Raw genomic sequence first — 18,634 nt, forward strand, 5'->3', positions numbered from 1 at the left:
AATGAAGAAGTCGTTGGTCTTGCAAAATTCTATCATGCGATCTCCAGCATCATTTCTATCACTATCGATCCTTCTTCTTTGTTTCCAACTTTCACATTCCAATCACCAGTAATCATCAATGCATCCTGATTGCATGTTTGATCAATTTCAGACTGCGGAAGCTATTCAAATTTACGCACCAACCACTAAGGTCAAAGATGAAGAAATTGAAGATTTTTACCAGCAGTGAAGGATAGTAGTTTTATTTCTGTTGTGCTCAGAGACCACCTCAAACATACAGTCTCTCTGCAGGGGCCACCCTTCCAAAGCTGACCAAGTTTTTATGGTGATGGAGGTAGGTTATGTAGATAGCTTGTTTTTCCACATTTCCAGTAGCTGCTTGGTGCTCCTCAGGCACTCCTTTCATCTGATTATTTTGGCTTCCGGGCTACCCTTCACTCTGTCCCTAAGCCATGGGAATCTCCCCATCACAAATACACATCCAACTCATCACCTGCCCGTATCTTCAGGAGAGGCAGAAGGGCACCCTCCACTTTCCTCCACCTTATTACAGATCAATGTATCTGGCATTTGTGGCCCTCAGCTCTCAGTTCTCTTGGCCAGAAACACATGGCCAAGCCAATCAGCATGAAGTTGGTTGTGGAAAGTTCTGGCCCCAAACACAGGATATAATATACTGCCAGCTATCCAGTTAACCTTCTATGTCAGGGCTTGAAAAGCTGTAGGAAAAAGCCACCTGCCTTCCCAAAGTTGCTCCGGGAGGACATTATCTTGGGAAGGAAAAGCAAAGCCTCAGGACTAGAAGCCCAAATGCTAGTCGGTGACCCAGGCTCTCACTGGTACTCTGGCTTTTCTGTTCCCCTTTATGTAGATATGGAGGAGTGGGCCACCAGATTGGGCACTTGGATCCTTAATTAGTTTCCACTGGACTTCCCTGAGTTTCAGAGTTGAGTCTACACAATGGAGCAAAGAGAATCCACTTGCCCAGTAGCCTTCAAGAATCTGGTGCTGTGGGATTACAGAGCAAAAAGTGGAGGTGATGGCCAAGTGTTTTGGAGTTATTTGCAAAAAAGACGGACAACCAAACTAAGCTGTGATCCAGGGGGCCCAGATCCTCTGAGGTCCCATCAGAATTGCATGAAGCAAACTGTTTACTAGTTTCTTACAATCCTGCATTGTTCCCACAGGCACCCAATGCAGGCAGTTGGCTGCCACCAAGAAGACTGGCAGTGCCCTCTTGAGGAATCCCTGGGCACTGCCAGGAGCCCAGCTGGAGTCTGGGGAAGATTTTGCCAAGGGCACCCAGCAGGCCCAATGGAAGCAGAATCACAGAAATTGGTGGGAATTGGTGGGTAGAAAAGGCAGCTGGGGACCTGGAAAGAAACCATATGAAGGCTATAGGAGGGGCTAAGGAGAGAAGTTGTGAGTGGGTGCTGAGGCGGAGTGTCAGGAAGTACAAAGTGACTTCGACACACTAGATCCTGGGGAGTTGGAAATCTTAAAGCACTGGGGACAGTGAGCATGGCACAATTACCTGGCCAAGCCCCTTTCCAAGCCCTGGGTTTCCAACCCTCTGTACTTCTCAGAAGGAGCCCTGGTGGTGCTATGGTTAAAGCACTCGGCTGTTTTAACCATAAGAACAGGGTGAAGACAGGAAGACATGCTCAATCAAGGAATGTGGAGAAATAGAAACAGAGAGAGAGACAGACACACAGAGACAAAGGTGGAGAGACAGAGACACAGAGATTGAGATTTACAGAGAAGACAAAATGAAGAATAAGGCAATAGAGATGGAGGAAAGGAGAAGGGAAATGTGTGTTGGGAGAATGTGGTTGATAAATCGGGATCCGTGATTTTATTGGGAACATATCTTTTCTTGAGTAGCCTAGCAGTCCCCAGGGCTGCTGCTGTGGATCCAGAGGAAGATTTGTGAGAGGCCTCAGCTTGGGCCAGTTCCCCTGTGTGCAGAGCTGTCTCATCTATTTCAGCTTTAAAGAACCATCTCTTTCATCCCCTAAATCAGAACTCCCAAAGTTTGGACTCAGCTTCTTTTGCCTTCTGGTGAGCTATGGGCCAAATCTGGTGACTCTTGCTCTTGGTCGTCCCCCTCCTCCAGGGCCATTCTGACAACAATCGTCCAGAAGCTAACTGTTGGCACAATCCTATAATTTAGTTTCCACAACAGGCAGAGTCTATGGCTGGAATGCGGTACTGGGGAGGGCAGGGTTCCTGGGAGCCTCTACTGTCGGTCATTTGACTTAGGGTACTGGGCTGCTCTGGAAAGCTACTGCTACACTTATCTGCACTTACAAGGATCCTTTCTCCTGGGGGCTGGTATAAGAGTAAATGAACTAGAGTTCTAGAACTCTGGGAATGTCTCAAAGAATTCAGAATTCAGGATCATGGTGGACCCCCAGAGACATCTTCAGAAGATTCACTCATTTCCTAACAGCCAGGGCAGATTAACCAGTAAGCACGGTATGCACCGGCTTGCACTGAGCAAGGTACTCACAGATTAATTATATTTACTTGCTAATCTGTGGTGAGCAATTTCACATGGGTTTCACCACATCTTTGACGTGGTGGGGGACAGGTGAAATTGTGCACCGTGGGTTGGTGGGAAGGCACGATTGGGCCCGTGCGTACCTTGCTTATTGGGTAATCTGGCCCTGCTCACAGAACAGCCCAAGCCAGAAACATGCCTGAAGCCATGGTCTGAAGAGAAAACTATAAGACACAATCTTGCCTCTCTTCCACGCACAGGAAGATTCTAGGCTCTGCTCAGCACCTCCCTCCTCTCCTCTCTTACCCCAAGGCAAAGCCCCAGGAAAAATTTTGGGAGACCATACCTTCCTTCCCTGGAATCTTCTAAGAGGTAACCCTCGAGTTATATGCCAACCAGTTTCCTTATAGGCCATCCATGGGAGGTTGCTGGCCTCAACGTCAAGAGAACTGTGCCTCCCTTGAAGCTCCTGAAGGGAGAGAGAACATCAACAAAGATCTCAGATAGACACCGGTTAAGATTCACCTCTTCTAGAAAGCCTTCCCAAGCTAATCCCACCTAGCACTGGGCACTCAAATACCTCCAACAACCTTCATAGTCTTTAGAAATGACTATTATTGGTACGACAAGTTTCATATATTATGCCCTGTTTTTGGCCATCTGGCCATTTTTTTCTTTGTGTTTCTTTCTCTGAGGCAAGGACTGTATTTCCTTTCTCCTTCTCTCCACTTTCTCTACCACTTGCTGCTTTACCCCCAACCCACCCTTTGCCTCTTGCCAGCCATGCCTAAGCTCTCTGATGAAGACACTACGTTCTCAGGATCGGGTATTGACTACTTGAATCCCAGATTGTGTTCTTGACCTGTCTCAAAGTCGATTATCCTCTTTGGAAACCAACCACATCCTCAACTTTGGTTTTCTCTTTAGCTCATTCTGTGAACAAGCACAGGGCTTGTCCCCTCTCTGGTTTCTATTACCCTATCTATACAATTACTATGATTCTAGCCTCCCCCTGCTTGGTCACAATCTGTTCTTGGAATCAATAGCTTACATTTTGTCCTTCTACAGGTGAAACCAAGAAGGACTTGAAGGAAAGTATTTTAAAAGAGGAAGTTTTCTTCTATATTTCTAGAGCTGGGTGGGGGGAGGGGATGTTTATTTGCCAGGAAGAAAAGCGGGGGGGAAGGTGGATAAGGCCGGGCAGCTAGGAGTGAGGGGTGGGGTTGGGGCAGAGTTGGAAGGACTCTGGGAGACAGCATCTAGTTTTTTGACCCTAAACCCTTGGTCAGTGCTACCCCTTCCATGGCTTCTAACTCTTGTGCTGCCACATCCACACCAAATAGACCCTAGGATTAGTTGGAGGCTTCCAGAATCTCTTCTTTTTATTTCCACCCCCAATCCAATCCGCATTTCCAGATGTCTCTGCAGCAAAGTGAAATTCCACACAGGCAAGCCTTAGGAAAAAATTTAAAAAAAAAAAAAAAAGAAAGAAAATGAAACAATTGGCAGTGAAAGGCAGAAAGAGAAGATGGAGCCCTTAGAAAAGGGAGTATCCCTGAGAAGGTGGGGACAAGGGGAGAAGGGGAGGAGGAGAGGAGGAGGAAAGCGGGCCTGTCTCTTTAAGGGGGTTGGCTGTCAATCAGAAAGCCCTTTTCATTGCAGGAGAAGAGGACAAAGATACTCAGAGAGAAAAAGTAAAGGACCGAAGAAGGAGACTGGAGAGACCAGGATCCTTCCAGCTGAACAAACAAAATCAGCTGCAAAGCAGACTAGCCAGCCGGCTACAATTGGAGTCAGAGTCCCAAAGACATGGGTGAGTTTCAAAAACTTTAGCTTGGAAGTTTCAAGCAGGCATAGGAATTCTCAAGATAATTTCCAACTTTGGGGTTCATGGTTTACAATGGTTTAAATGAGTTGTGTTTTGGCACTTGTTTTCTTTTTAATTCCTTAGCACGCAACTAGATTAACTGGGAATGATGCTTTCTTGCCAAAGAATTGAGAATGATGCTTTCTTGCTAAAGAATTCCAGCAGCACATAGAGAGTCCCACAGATCCCAGGAGAGAGTGTCCAGCGGGATGGATGTGATCATGGGTCCTCTTACCCCCTCACTTCACTCTACCTTCTCTTTTTGCCTGTCTAAGGCCCTGTTTATGGCTGGGTCAGCTGGTACCCCTGGTTCTGCTGTAGGCAACTGAGTGTTGGCTAGCCCTCAGGTGTACGAAATAACTGCTTGCTTGATACAAAACTTGGACCCTGTTTGGCATCAGTAGGAAGCTGAGGAACCAGGCAAGCTGGACTCAGTCTTGGTCATGGCTGAGAAGGCCAATCTCAGATTCAGGAAATTTAAATAAAGTCTTCAATGGCTTCACCATGGGTAACAGATATGTGTAGGGGTGTACGTGTGTATGTGTATGTATGGGTAACAACTGATAGCACATATCACAGACTTAGCCTTCCTGAGGGCATGGCTCAGGCTCTGAATCTCCGCTTGTGACAGGGAGGCTGCTGGGACCTTAGGTCTCTTGCTGAGTTGGTTGAGTACTGAAGGCTTCTCCAGGTTCTATGAACAAAGAAAGAAGCTATGAGGTTCTGGTCTCTGGTAGTGTCTTCTCAGAGCCCAAGGGTCTTTGTCTGTACGGGATGCCACAGAGACATGTTGACCCTTCTCATATTTGGCAAAACAAGGGTAGCAGCTTGAGTTATCCTAAATGAAATGAGATTCAATTGCCCCATGTATTCACCATCAAATGTAGTACCCAGTAGACTCCAACAATAACCGTGGAGAGAAGGTTTTCAATTGTATGGAGCTGGTGTCAGCCTTAGGTTGTTTTATCCTAAAACACTTAGAGAGCTCTTTGAAACAAGTATTTGGGTAGGATAGTTAAGAGGGCAGAGCACTGGACAAGGAGTCAAAACAACCAGGTTCGAATCCCAGACCTACCATTTATGAACTGTGTGACCTTGGGTAGGTCACTGTGAATAACCATTTTATCATCTGGAAAATGGGGATAAAAATAACTGGTCTGTCTATTTTCAGGGTTGTGAGAATCAAAAATGATGTGGGAGTTCTTTGAAATTGGTCAAGCACTGTAAGAACTGTAAATTATGATAAAACCAATTATTGTACAATCAGCTCATGTACAGGCTGATTTTTCCTCTTTCCAGGGTGGTTTGAGTTTTCTTTATGTGCACTTTGTGTGCTTGGGTAACAATCATTGCGCCAGTTAAGTGTGGCTGGGTGAGAGGTGAACACTGCAGGAACTCAGTTCCTGCCCTGGCTAACATCAGGAACCCTATCTAATGTCAGGGCAGCTGATTGGGTCGGTTGTGAATTAACAACAAAGGAGAGGTAAAGAAGGATGTTGAATATTAATTCCTCAGGGGATGAAAGCCCTAAGGCAGAGGCAGGAACAAATAAGGAGACCATAGGGACAGTTTCCTGTTACGGAGGCTGGATGATGGTCATGGATGGGGGCACCATTTAGGACATGGATCGAATCCCAGATCCTGGGAGTAGGCAATACGTGGGCCAGGTACACATGATGGAGTAGCTACTGAGTGTTCAGTTATTCAGTAACAGGTATCTCAAATAGTTAGTGAATTATAGACCATCTCTGACAAGGTATTGAACTGCTACTACTTCTGAGGTGAAATGTGTTGTTGTTTAACAATTACAGTAAACAGATTTTATCATGGAATCTGGGATTGGAAGAAATTTTAGAAGTTGTCTGAGCCAACTGTCTGTGCAGGATTGCCTTGTACAACAGCCAATTAAATGTTCATACAGCCTCTGCTTAATCACCTCCAGGAACAGGGAGCTCACAACCTCAACCATGTAGAATCCCTTAGGATTGGAATGAAGAGGAGCACTGAATTCAGTAGTATCTGCACAAAAGGTTTATGGGGAAATGATGGTTCATTATGCTTTGTCCTAATTTGGGAGGGGGGTGTTCCAAACAAGTCTTTGTGATAACAATGGGATCGGAAAAGAGCCAAAGAGCAGTGGCTGATTTTTCTCTGCTCAGTAACACAATGCCATTACTGAACAGCAAAACATTGGCTCCTGCAAGCCTGTTGTCTGACAACAGTGGCTGTTACCCTGGTAACCAGACTATGATACTTCCCTCCAAAGGTGCTGTTTGCTGAGCAGTATAGTTTTGGCTGGCTCAGAGTAAGTGGATGTAACCCAGGCAAAGAGTGTGGAGGTAGAGTAGGGGCCCAGTTTTACAAAATGACTGGGGACTAACTGAATCCCACCAAGATTGCAAGAATGCCAGGAGCTAAAAGGAAACCAGATCCAAACCAGCACTTTCACTTACTCATCCTAGAGTCACTGACTAAAATGATGACGTGCAGCCTCCCTCTCCCTCGACTCTTCCTTCACCTTGGCCCTGCGGAGCCAGAGGAGCTCTTGGAGAACCAAGCAGATTGAAAAGCCTGCTCTGCTTTGGGGTGTTTTCCTCCTGGCTGTAGGCTAGGAAACAAGAAGCTTACTCAACAGCCTCACAGTAAAACTGGTCTCTTGGAGCTATTTGAGTAGTACCAAGACTCAAGAAACCCTTGGGAGATAGGCAGGAGGGGAAATATAGTCTCCAAACCCATCAAGGCAGAGCCCCAGACAGTGGCATCTTTTTCTCCCGTTGCCTTTTTATGCATCATCTTCAAGTCCTAAAATCCATCTCTGTGGTTTAGCTCTTGGTCTTGAAAGAAAGCAACAGTGGAAATGTCCTCCCTGTCCAAGAACTTCAGGTGCAGAGAAGATCATGTGAGGGCACTGACATGATTGGGACGGGTCGTATCAGCTGGGGCAGATGAGAAGAGCAGCTTTCCCTTCCTTTCCCACTGCCAGATCCACCCAGTGCCAAACTTACGTCAAAAGCTCAGCAAACACTGATGGTTTAATCCCTCATTGGCTATTGCAAAATGGTCCTAAGGGCCATCTCTCAGCTGTGTGCTGGCCTCTGAGCTGTCTGCCAGGCAGGTCTCTGGAGAGCAGCCAGTGACATCCCAAAGGAAAGAACAAAGCTTCCCAGATCAGCTTCACACTGCAACCAAGGAAAGCAGAAGAATCACTGGGAGATTGACCTAAGCCATAAAGTATGACAACTGTTGTCTCTTAGTTCAGTGCTAAGTATTTCTCTTTCATCCACCCATAAGTGGGCAAGGTGGAGACCATGTGTCAGGGCTCGGTTTCAACAATCAAGCTCCTAACTCTGCCTCCCAAATATGTAGTTTGAACATAAACTGGCATCCACATGTGTGTGTGCATATGCACACATATGCGTGTGTGTCTTGAGGAGGAGTAGGGAGCATAGGAAACAAGGTGGCCCAATGCCATTGCCATAGTAATAGTACTACCTGTCCAAAAACGAGGCTGAGTTTCATCTTTATTTAACCCTGTCCACATGACTTGACTATGCAGCAGGGCTTGGATTCCCAGGACCCAGTGACTGCACAGCCCCTTTTTAGTACTTGAATGTGGTATGTGTTGATATCATGGAGGAAAGGCAAGATCATAGGCAGGGCTTTCTCTGACCAGGATAAAGCCAGAAGCAAAAGTCTTTGTCTCTGGTACCTCCTGATGATTGTTATTTTACTTCTAGAACCCACCCACTGATCCCCATCCATCCCCAGTACCAGTCACGGCTGCTCTAGCATCTTGGCCCTGTCAACTGCTATAGGCCCTGATCAAGAAGGCCTCTGTTCATGGGGTGAGGTTAAGGGGTGGGTTCTGGGAGGAGGGTAAGACTGTAGTGCAGATTAGAGACTTAGGGAGATGGGGCCAGTTTCTCACTCAATGAGCCTGCCTGTTGTTTAGCTCTATTGTGTAGGGTTCTTCTATCTCTCCCTTTGTCAGCTGGATTCAAGGGACAGGCTGGGAATTGTACAGGGCACAATTGGTCTCTTTCTGCCATCCTTTTCTATGAAAGCCCTTCCTTTCCTTCCTTTGATGAGCTCCCAGATTCACACTGAATTTCCATCATGGAGCTGGTCCTTTAGGCGTGCCTAGGGCATGGGAAAGAAGGGAGGGCTTGGGAGCTCTTGGTTCCTGCTTAAAGAGACAGCTTCAGAATCACCACAGTCCCTTGGATGGACATGGATCTGGATAAAAGCCACACAATTAGGCTTGTTTGGGGAGTTTGGAAATATATCCAGTCAACACTGAACTAATAGTTCCCCTTTCCTTACTTTTTGCCCACAGGACTTGAATAGATCCATTTTAACACTTGAGTATGGGTAGTTTTGGTCTTGATTCACAGGCACGTGTGTTCTCCCCAGCAAGATTGCAAGTTCTCTAGAGAGAGTAGCCCTTATAATTCCCTTCTGTTTTCCATAGTGTCTAGGTTACTGCTAAGGTGCTAAATACTCGGACTGAATCCACATAAAGAGAAACGAAAACACTGGGGAGGGTCATTATCCTTCTCTATGACCATCAAAGTCAGGCAATTTAACCCAATTGAGTTGCACTGGGAAATATTATTACTATATAATTCTTTTGTGTCAACTCTACCATGGTGCAGTCTCTACTTAGCCTGGGAATGTGAGACTATCTTTTGAGAGAGTCAAGTAAGTTCTCTTCTAGAATCCCTCACAGGCTTCCTGAATTAAACACGCTTTCAACCATGAGGGGTTCTGAAATGGAGAGCCTGTGGCTTTAGGCTATTGTTCACACAGCACAAGGACATTTCTTGGGCTGTGGAAAGTCACAGTGAACCCAGTGGACCTTACTCAGAATGCTTTGATTGTCAACTACTTTGATGAACAGATATTTTCTTGCATGTTCTGAGTTTTCCTCAGTTGGAATCCAAAATTTGATTTCTGCTTGGACAGACTGACTGAGATTTCTCACTTGTGCTGAACTTAAATGCCGTCAGAGCAAACATTTCATTTCAATTGTGACAGAGATGGACATCTGATGCTTAGATTGTTTGTAGCTCAAGAGTGATAGATTTATTTAAGGCCATTTATTTCAGACTCCATATTAGAGATTCATTAAAGCCTGTTTCCTTCTTGTCCCTTGCTTTGAGTGACAGTGGAGCAGGAAAGGGAGTGCTAAGTCATTTGGCTCTAGGAAAATAGAGGAAAAATGAATGTAAGAAGAAAGAGTATCAGTTGGTGACTCAAGAGTTGCTGCCAAGCCTAGCCCTTTATTACCCAGTGAGAACACTATATATGATATTCTTTGGTTATTTGGATGATGATCGAGGGATCAAATATACTAAAGATATATATTTTTTATCTTTACAACCCTGGAAGGGGCGTCAGCTAAAGCTTACGGTGTAATTCTGTGTTTCGTTCACTAGAGTTCAGGTTGCTCCATCCTGATCACACCTGTACCACTCTTTAACCCTTCCCAGGGTGAAAAAGCTGGGGTGAGTGAGTGGGTCCAGAAGGGCCACTTGCTGGGGTGGATGACTGTCCTTACCCTGGGCTAAACAAACAGTCCTGCCATTGTTCCCTGGGTCTGACCCCCTCCCCACCCCCAGGCCTGCGGGCCCCTGCAGAATACCAATGAGGCTCCTGAGACCTCAAGGGAAAACAAGGCTCCTTTGTCTGGGAGAGCTATGGAGGGCTGTGTCCAAGTCCTGACCCTGTGCTCCAGAGAGAGGGAACAGTGGGGTCACTGACCTTCCCCTCTCCCCACCCGCAGGCTTCGGAGCCCTTCTTTACAAGAAGAGTGTAAGAGTTTAGGGGTGGGGAGGAGTTGTATAGGCAGAGAAGGAAAATGGCATCACTGTTTACTTCCAAGCGCCTTTTCTTGACTAACAGGATGTATCTAGTATCTTAACCTGTTAAGAAAGAGGAAGATCAATTTCTGAAATCGTTTGCTGAGAGCAAAAATCAGTTTCAGTCATTGTGTTTTTCTCTCTGGTATACACATATGTGTACATGCATATTTGTGAGCATGAACACGCATGTGCATACACACACACACACACACACACACACACACACACACACACACATTATGGGCCAGCTCTGATGAGAGTCTCTTGCAAAGTTCATGCTGAGTGAACTCAGCCTCCACTTACAGCAGCACAGCAACAAATGGATTACTTCCCATAGAGGCCAAGTTTTCTGACAGCAGTGCTTCAATTCTTGGAAGAAGAAAGGTATTCAGTGCTGCTGTAAATGTTAGCTACTTTCTTTGCTTCACTTGGGCTTCTGCACCTCATCTCTGGTGTGACATATAAGCATCTTCAAAGAAAAGACTTCTTGAGGTCCAGGGAAGGGCTGTCATTATGGGGGACGGTGGATAATAGGACTCACGCATTTTATGACTCTGGGAACAGAGCCAAATGCCTCTACCTCAGCTTTCCCGTGATAGAGATAATTTTGTCCTCAAAACTGTTCACATTGATACAATTCAGTCATGCAAGTCACCAGGTGTGCATGTCAAAAAACTAAAAGCAAACCCCTTGCTGCTGAGTCAATTCCTACTTATAGCGACCCTACAGGACAGAGTAGAACTGCCCCATAGGGTTTCCAAGGACTGGCTGGTAGATTCGAACTGCCAACCTTTTAATTAACAGCCGAGCTCTTAACCACTGTGCCACCAGGGCTCCAGGTGCTCATGTACTCAGGGCTAAAAAGAAACTGTTCTAGAATTAACAGGGTCAGGCAAAGGACTTTACAAGGAGTCACAACATGCTTATTCCAAGGTTGCAGATCCCCAGCACATTTACAGATTAAAAACCCGTAAACCAAACCAGTTGCCGACGAGTCAATTCCGACTCATAGTGACCCTATAGGACAGAGTAGAACTGGCCCATAGGGTTTCCAAGGAGCAGCTGGTGGATTCGAACTGCTGACTTTTTGGTTAGCAGCCGAGCTCTTAACCACTATGCTACCAGGGCTCTATTTACTGATTATATATATATGTGTGTGTGTGTATACTATGCATATAAACCAAACCAAACCCGTTGCCGTCAATTCCAACTCATAGTGACCCTATAAGACAGAGTATACATACATACATACATACATACATACATACATATATATAAAGAGCTTAACATTTTCGTTCCTTCCACCTTCTAGGGATCTGTCTAAGAGGCAGGAGGGAGCCATCCTTTTTCCCATCTAGTCAGTCATCTACTTGACATTTGCTAAGTTTCATTCCATGTGACACTTTAGAGTATAAGGGCTAGTATGTGGGGCAGAGCTGCTTTCAGAGCCTGTGACTTTGTATGTCCCTTTCCTGTTTCTCAGCAACACTGGCATGGAGCCTTGGGTACCAGATTTGGGGTTCTCAAAGATCTTAGCAATTTAAGACACCTGTGTTCCCAGGCCCTGGTGTGTTTTCCTCATGCCAGAAAGACGTTTCATGCTTTGCCGACTTTGTATAAAGTCTCTTTGTACCTCTTTTGACAGAACCTCAGTGTGAGACTGAGGGTGGGGATATTGGCTGAGCTACAAAATAGGGGGACAAAGCAGCCATGCAAAGTGTCCAAAAAATCATTAAGCCTGCATTTTGATTATCGTGAATAATAGTAATCTTTCCCATTAGCGTCTCCTGCCCTCTGCCAGTGCTCTCTTCTCTTTGCACCACTCTCCACATTTCTAGACTCAGAAGAATCTAGCATTCCTTGAGAAAATACACAAAATGTTCGGGAATATTCAGAAGGACATAATTTCCAAAGTTTTCCTCACCTGGAATGCCCCTCAAGACTCAGATCCTGTCTGACAATACCAACGTCTCTAGCCTACACTCATCCCTTTCTGGAGCTCCAAATGCATTTTACCTTCTGTAACCACTTCCTTGGCTGCCTGGAAATGTTAGTTGAAAATATTAAGGCTACATAGCTAATTCTTCCCCAGTAAACAGAAAAACTCTCATATAGCAGAGTCTATGTCTTTTACGTCTTCATATCCCACATAACATCTAGCACAATGCTAGGCACATAGTAAGTACTCCACAAGTAGTTGCTGAATGACCAAAACAAACAAACTGAGCAAGCAAGCAAGCAAACAAAGCAGAGGGATAGGAAAGGAGGGACTGATTGGATAATCTCTCTAACTTGCTACTTGAATTACTGAATTATAAACAACAAATTCTGGGAATTAAAGTAAGGATTTATCTTCAAGAATGGAATATGGTAAGGATTCTGGGTCAATCCCAGATTCAGAAAGCCTAACCATCTAGACTCGCCTGAGTTTAGACCCTGGGGTAAGCACTCTACCCATGCTTATGAGCACAGCAGCTGACTGGTACAGCAGAGTGGCATGAGCTACCTATTGTACCTCCCTGACTGTTTGCCCTCCTTCTTTTCTAGGCTTGTTAGAGTGCTGTGCAAGATGTCTGGTAGGGGCCCCCTTTGCTTCCCTGGTGGCCACTGGATTGTGTTTCTTTGGAGTGGCACTGTTCTGTGGCTGTGGACATGAAGCACTCACTGGCACAGAAAAGCTAATTGAGACCTACTTCTCCAAAAATTACCAGGATTATGAGTATCTCATCAATGTGTAAGTACCTGTCCTCCCACACAAACCCGCCTCTTCTTCCCTCTCTCCTTCCTGGAGATACAGAACTCATCAGTATCTTAGTGTCTACTAGGAGATTGATGTAGAGCCAGACAGGATTCAGAATCTTCCCAACTTTGCCACATCTGACTCCCTAAATGAAGAGGAAGTGCCAGATTCAGAAAGGGGGACTCTGCCTGCTTGCCAGCCCACTCCCGACCGCCTGCTTGTTTTCTCACACATGTTTGCGTCTAACCTGTGCTAGGTGTGGTTAATATTGATTGAATTGGAGCCTCCACAATGGTAGATACGGAGAATTCAGGGAGGCACAATGACTGGACAGAGTGGGATTGCTGCTCTTGATTTGTCACTGCTTGAGCCTTCTCAGGCCCAGTACTAAGTCTCTCCTGTTCCTAGGGCAAGTTATACTCCTGCTCCCTGGGCCCTCTTCCTTCTTGTCTACCTCCTCTCTCCTCTCACCTCTGAGGTAGCATCTCTGAAGAGTCAGGTAAGGAGAGTAGGACCCTGGTTCTTCAGGTCACAGAGTAAGCAAGATATGGATGGAGGATCATGTGCTGCTGGCCACACGCTCCCTGTCTTCCTTTACTTTAGTACAGATAAGGTGAAAGTATGGTGGAAGGAACCCTAGATATTCTTCTAAAGAATCCCTAGCCTTATTAAGGTGTTCACTCAGGTGTGTACCTCACTTATGCAGAAAAGGAAACTGGATCCTAAATTAATAAGATTCTCTGGTCTTTTTTGTGTCTCTCTGTCGATGCAGGATCCATGCCTTCCAGTATGTCATCTATGGAACTGCCTCTTTCTTCTTCCTTTATGGGGCCCTCCTGCTGGCTGAGGGCTTCTACACCACCGGTGCAGTCAGGCAGATCTTTGGCGACTACAAGACTACCATCTGCGGCAAGGGCTTGAGCGCAACGGTAACAGGGGGCCAGAAGGGGAGGGGTTCCAGAGGCCAACATCAAGCTCATTCTTTGGAGCGGGTGTGTCATTGTTTGGGAAAATGGCTAGGACATCCCGACAAGGTGATCATCCTCAGGATTTTGTGGCAATAACAAGGGGTGGGGGATGAATGGGCGTGAGTCTGTGGCCTAACTCTCACCCAAGGCTGGGTCCTCTCTAGGGGCCTGGCTTTTGAGTGAGGAAGTGATGGTTACAGCCAAACGAGAGGGTCAGGAAGAACGTGGTGCCCAGCCGGCTTAGCCTCACCTATCAAAGTTTCCCTAGAAAATTCCATCTGAAAATGAAAAGAGTTTTGTGGTATGCTATGCACAGTCAGACCATTTCTAAGCCATCTGTTGGTATCCTGTTACTCTCCTTCTAGCAAGGACCACAAGAGTGGACCTGACTGTACAAGGGTCTAAAATGCTACCTATGGGACTGAGATTTAGGTATCTGACCTGATTTAATATAAATTAAATAATTGACTCCAAGGTGAAATTCACAGTATTCTGGGATCATACACTGTTGGCGGTCCCAGAGGGAACTAGAGGAAATCTGCATATTTAATTTCACCCAAGGGCTAGTCATGCTTCTAGCAAGGCACATTGTTTTTCAATGTCTAGAGTTACAGATCCTTTGGGGGCTGAACATGTGTAGGTTGTGGTGATGTCTTTTATTTTGTGGCCAGCAGTTGGCTTAGAAAGGTCTTTGGATCTGAAGTTTAAATCTCCAATTGGCTTTGTTCAATGACTACGCACCAAAAGTCCTATGACAAGGAACATTTTCTAAGCTCAGCCTAAGGCATGAAATGGCACGACTTTCTTCAAGATCTGTTTTGTTTTCTTTACACCTTATCTGCCCAGAAAATTCCCTGCAGCCTCTCTAACCCAGGGATCCATCTCACTCCAACCCCCACCCACTCCCCCCACCCTCTGTCACACTTGGGGCCAATGCTCTAGTAGATACTGCCAATGACACTTGGCAGAGTTGCCCTGTTCATTAATTTTAGTTGGTGGAGATCCCTGGAATCTGGTTTCATGTCTGGCACATGCCACTCCAGGATCTCCCAATTTGTGTTTCAACATCTGCGGGCTGATGCTGATCTCTAACCACCAATGTCAATCGTTTTAGTTTGTGGGCATCACCTATGCCCTGACCATTGTGTGGCTCCTGGTGTTTGCCTGCTCTGCTGTGCCTGTGTACATTTACTTCAACACCTGGACTACCTGCCAGTCTATTGCCTCCCCCAGCAAGACTTCTGCCAGCATAGGCAGTCTCTGTGCTGATGCCAGAATGTATGGTGAGTTAGGGAATGGGTGCCTTGGCTCCCCCATGCCCTATGGAAGCGTTATAGATTTGGTTCTTTTCGTAGGGTTAAGAGCGTGGTGGTTATAGAGAAAAAATAAGACTAGAGGTGCCTGGGTCTTAGTTTGTTGATCCTTCTCCACTGAAACTGGAGAGGTTTCTTCCCTGGTAAGGGAACTTGTTGGAAGTGGCGGGAGTTTTCTTGGCTGAATAACTGATCTACTCTAATTGACTGCTGTTCGCAACCCAGAAACAGCACATTTTAATAACAAATACAAGATTTTACAACTTTCCAATAATACTTCCTCATTTTCGTAAATCTCCTTTAGAGAATAGGATCCTGATTATTGGTAGGATCCAACTTTTCAACCAACATGATTAGAGATGGAAGAAGGGCTCTGGGGGAAAGTCTCCATGTAGCCCCAGGACTCCATCAAGGCTGCCCTGGTGAATTTGTGTATCTTGCTTAGGTGTTCTCCCATGGAATGCTTTCCCTGGAAAGGTGTGTGGCTCCAACCTTCTGTCCATCTGCAAAACAGCTGAGGTGAGTGGGCTATTTAAGTTATTTTACAATAGAATGGTTAGTACCATACAAATTCCTACCTATGACCTTCAGTTTTAAAGACTACAGTTACTCTTTGCCGGGTTTTGAGTTACCAGATTGTCTTCTACAAAATATTGGCTGACTATGCTTGAGCCAATGAACAAAGATAGTAAAATATCTACTTTTCCTAAAGCTGCATAGAAAGACTTCCCTTCCAAAACTTCCCCACTTAAAAAAGAAATTGGTTGCCTTAGGCAAAGATAGAGTTTAATAGAAAAATTCCCCAAACGAAAAATTTCATTCTTTTAGTTAAAAACCTTATCAAGAAAGTGGGCTGTACACAGAGACATTCTTAGGTTTTACAAAATACTTTCCAGTTTGGAGTTGCTTAATCTGTAACAAGAGATTTTTTTAAAAAATACGCTTGAAAAGGGAAAATTCTGTCTTAAAAACAGATGTTATACACAAATGAGGTCAGGGGATAAAAGTAAATCCTGGGGAGGAAGGTAGTAAACTATTTCTTGAAAGCAAAATGTTGACTTTAAAAATGGGACCCTGGGCAAGACTGTAAGGAAGTAGTTGATTATTCGGGAGGACTACACTATTTTACGAGTGTTCTGCGTTGATGCTATGATGTACCTGGAGGAATGGTAGACATATACTCAGAGAAGTAACAGATTAGTTAGAGATGCAGAGTTAACACACAGGAAAGATATCAACACATTTAGAAAGCTGCATTCATGATTTATAGCAGAGTATATCTTTGCTGTTGCGACAGTTTTCCCTATTGCATTTTCTTGCAGTTCCAAATGACCTTCCACCTGTTCATTGCTGCATTTGTGGGGGCTGCAGCCACACTGGTTTCCCTGGTGAGTTGTCTTTGAATGACCTTGGCAAATAAGCGGCCCTGAGATAGCTTGGGTGCAGCTATGCTGAAAGGCAAGAAGATAGATAGATTCCTTCCAACCTTGGAATGCTAGAGAGAAGCTATTTTGGGGAGACAGCAAAAAGGGTAGAAACTGTGTGCTTCTCTGTGGGTTTTGAGTTGTAACGGCGGAAAAACTGCAGCAATTAGATAGGAACAAGGAAAAAAATGGTGTGAGGAAAGAGGAGATAGATTCATAGTCATGAATCAGAATATTTAGCATTTACAGAGCATGTAATATTGCCAAGTGCTTTGCAGTCATAAATTACAGTTAATTCTGAACACATCCTGGTCAAATCAGACAGGAACACTGAAACAGCACTAAACATGATTTGCTATAACTTGGAATGCGATACATTGTAAATATGGGTCTATCTTGGACCCTCTCCAAGGGACTTAGTTACTCTCATGAAAATACCGGAAGGACTTCGCAGCATTATTAGAATTGTTATTACCTATAATGCAATCATAAGTCCCGGATCCTACTGATGATGTTACAACACAGTGTCAGTGTAGTGCACTCACTGTGCAGATTAAAAACCTAAGGTACTGAAAGGTGAAGCAGCGTATCTGAAATCATTCAATAAGCCAATGACAGGACAAGGCTAGGCTCGAAGAACTCCTAGTCCTTACTGCTGGGGCTTTTATACAGAACTGTGTTGCTTCTCACCTTGTAAAATAAATTGATGCATTAAGCAGAAGAGGGCTGTGCTGTACGGTGTGGCTGTGTGTCAACAACAAGTACCCAGTGACTCCAGGTCACTCAGACCTATGGACATGATGATGGCAGCGCCCATGTATTGTTCAGTTCCCTAAGGAAAACTCAGTGCTAGACTGAGCAATGTATGGAATAGGTCCTTGTTGAGTTGATTCTCTGGGCCTGAGCAATGGGAAGGCAATGTCTCAGAGAGGACTTCTAGTCAAGCGTATGGGGAGAAAGCCCAGGAAGTGCTACTCTTTGCAGAGCACTCATTTTTCCTTTATTTGGGTATGATTTTATAGCTATCCTTCCTTGCTTCCAAAATGATTTGAGGAGGCAGAGCATCCTTTTTCGACTCTCACTCATATTCTCTCTTCTGTTCCCTACAGCTCACCTTCATGATTGCTGCCACTTACAACTTTGCCGTCCTCAAACTCATGGGCCGAGGCACCAAGTTCTGATCTCCTGTAGAAACCTCCCTTTCTCTAACAGCGAGGCTCTAACCACACAGCCTACAATGCTGCATCTCCCGTCTTAACTCTTTGCCTTTGCCACTGACTGGCCCTCTTCTTACTTGACGAGTGTAACAAGAAAGGAGAGTCTTGCGGTGACTAATGTCTCTCTGTGGACTCTCCCCTCTTACGTACCTCTTTTAGTCATTTTGCTTCACAGCCGGTTCCTGCTGGAAATGGGAAATGCCTAAGAAGATGACTCCCCAACTGCAAGTCATGAAGAAATGGAGGCTTTAATTGAATTTTCAAGCATCTCCCGAGGATCAGGAAGTGCTTTCTTCTCACAGGGCACTTCCGCTGATGGAAAACTAAGTGAAAAGAAAGATGCTCAGGTAGAGAGAAGGAAATCACTTGGTCCCCTTGCCATCTATAGGGGCCAAATATATTCTCCTCGGTGTACAAAACAAAGAACTCACTTCTGTCTCCCTATTGCCACCGAAGATAGAAGAAAAAAGAATGGCGGCAAAACACTAAGAGCATGTGCCCAAATCTGCCTATTGCAGCTGGGAGAAAGGGGTCAAAGCAAGGATCTTTCACCCACAGAAAGAGAGCACTGACCCCTATGGTGATGGAGTATTTAAGCCCTAACTCAGCCAACCCTACTTACAGCATAAGAGAGCCTAGTATCTGTGTAGACAAAGGGGGCACCTGGCCTTACACCTTGTTAGGGAAGAAACAGGGTGTTATCAGCATCTTCTCACTCCCTTTTCCTTTATAACAGCT

The 18,634-nt window shown here is 45.3% G+C and overlaps 1 protein-coding gene across 1 annotated transcript; it reads left to right on the forward strand.

The window, feature by feature from the left end:
* Positions 1–4,182: 4,182 nt before the first annotated feature.
* On the forward strand, positions 4,183–17,860 carry PLP1 (proteolipid protein 1). Its single transcript, XM_004388907.1, has 7 exons — positions 4,183–4,316; positions 12,782–12,968; positions 13,747–14,008; positions 15,057–15,225; positions 15,701–15,774; positions 16,578–16,643; positions 17,789–17,860. Exons 1-7 carry the CDS (start codon positions 4,313–4,315, stop codon positions 17,858–17,860), a joined length of 834 nt encoding a protein of 277 aa, XP_004388964.1. The 5' UTR covers positions 4,183–4,312.
* The last annotated feature ends 774 nt before the right edge of the window (positions 17,861–18,634 follow it).

Source organism: Trichechus manatus, unplaced genomic scaffold (assembly GCF_000243295.1).
Source record: "Trichechus manatus latirostris isolate Lorelei unplaced genomic scaffold, TriManLat1.0 scaffold00221, whole genome shotgun sequence".
Lineage (NCBI taxonomy): Eukaryota > Metazoa > Chordata > Mammalia > Sirenia > Trichechidae > Trichechus > Trichechus manatus.

Bases quoted from the DNA above. Each gene is read 5' to 3' on its own strand.
- PLP1 (XM_004388907.1), top strand. The intron at 12,969-13,746 runs GTAAGTACCTGT...CTGTCGATGCAG, and splicing joins TATGAGTATCTCATCAATGT to GATCCATGCCTTCCAGTATG. The intron at 14,009-15,056 runs GTGATCATCCTC...CAATCGTTTTAG, and splicing joins GGCTAGGACATCCCGACAAG to TTTGTGGGCATCACCTATGC.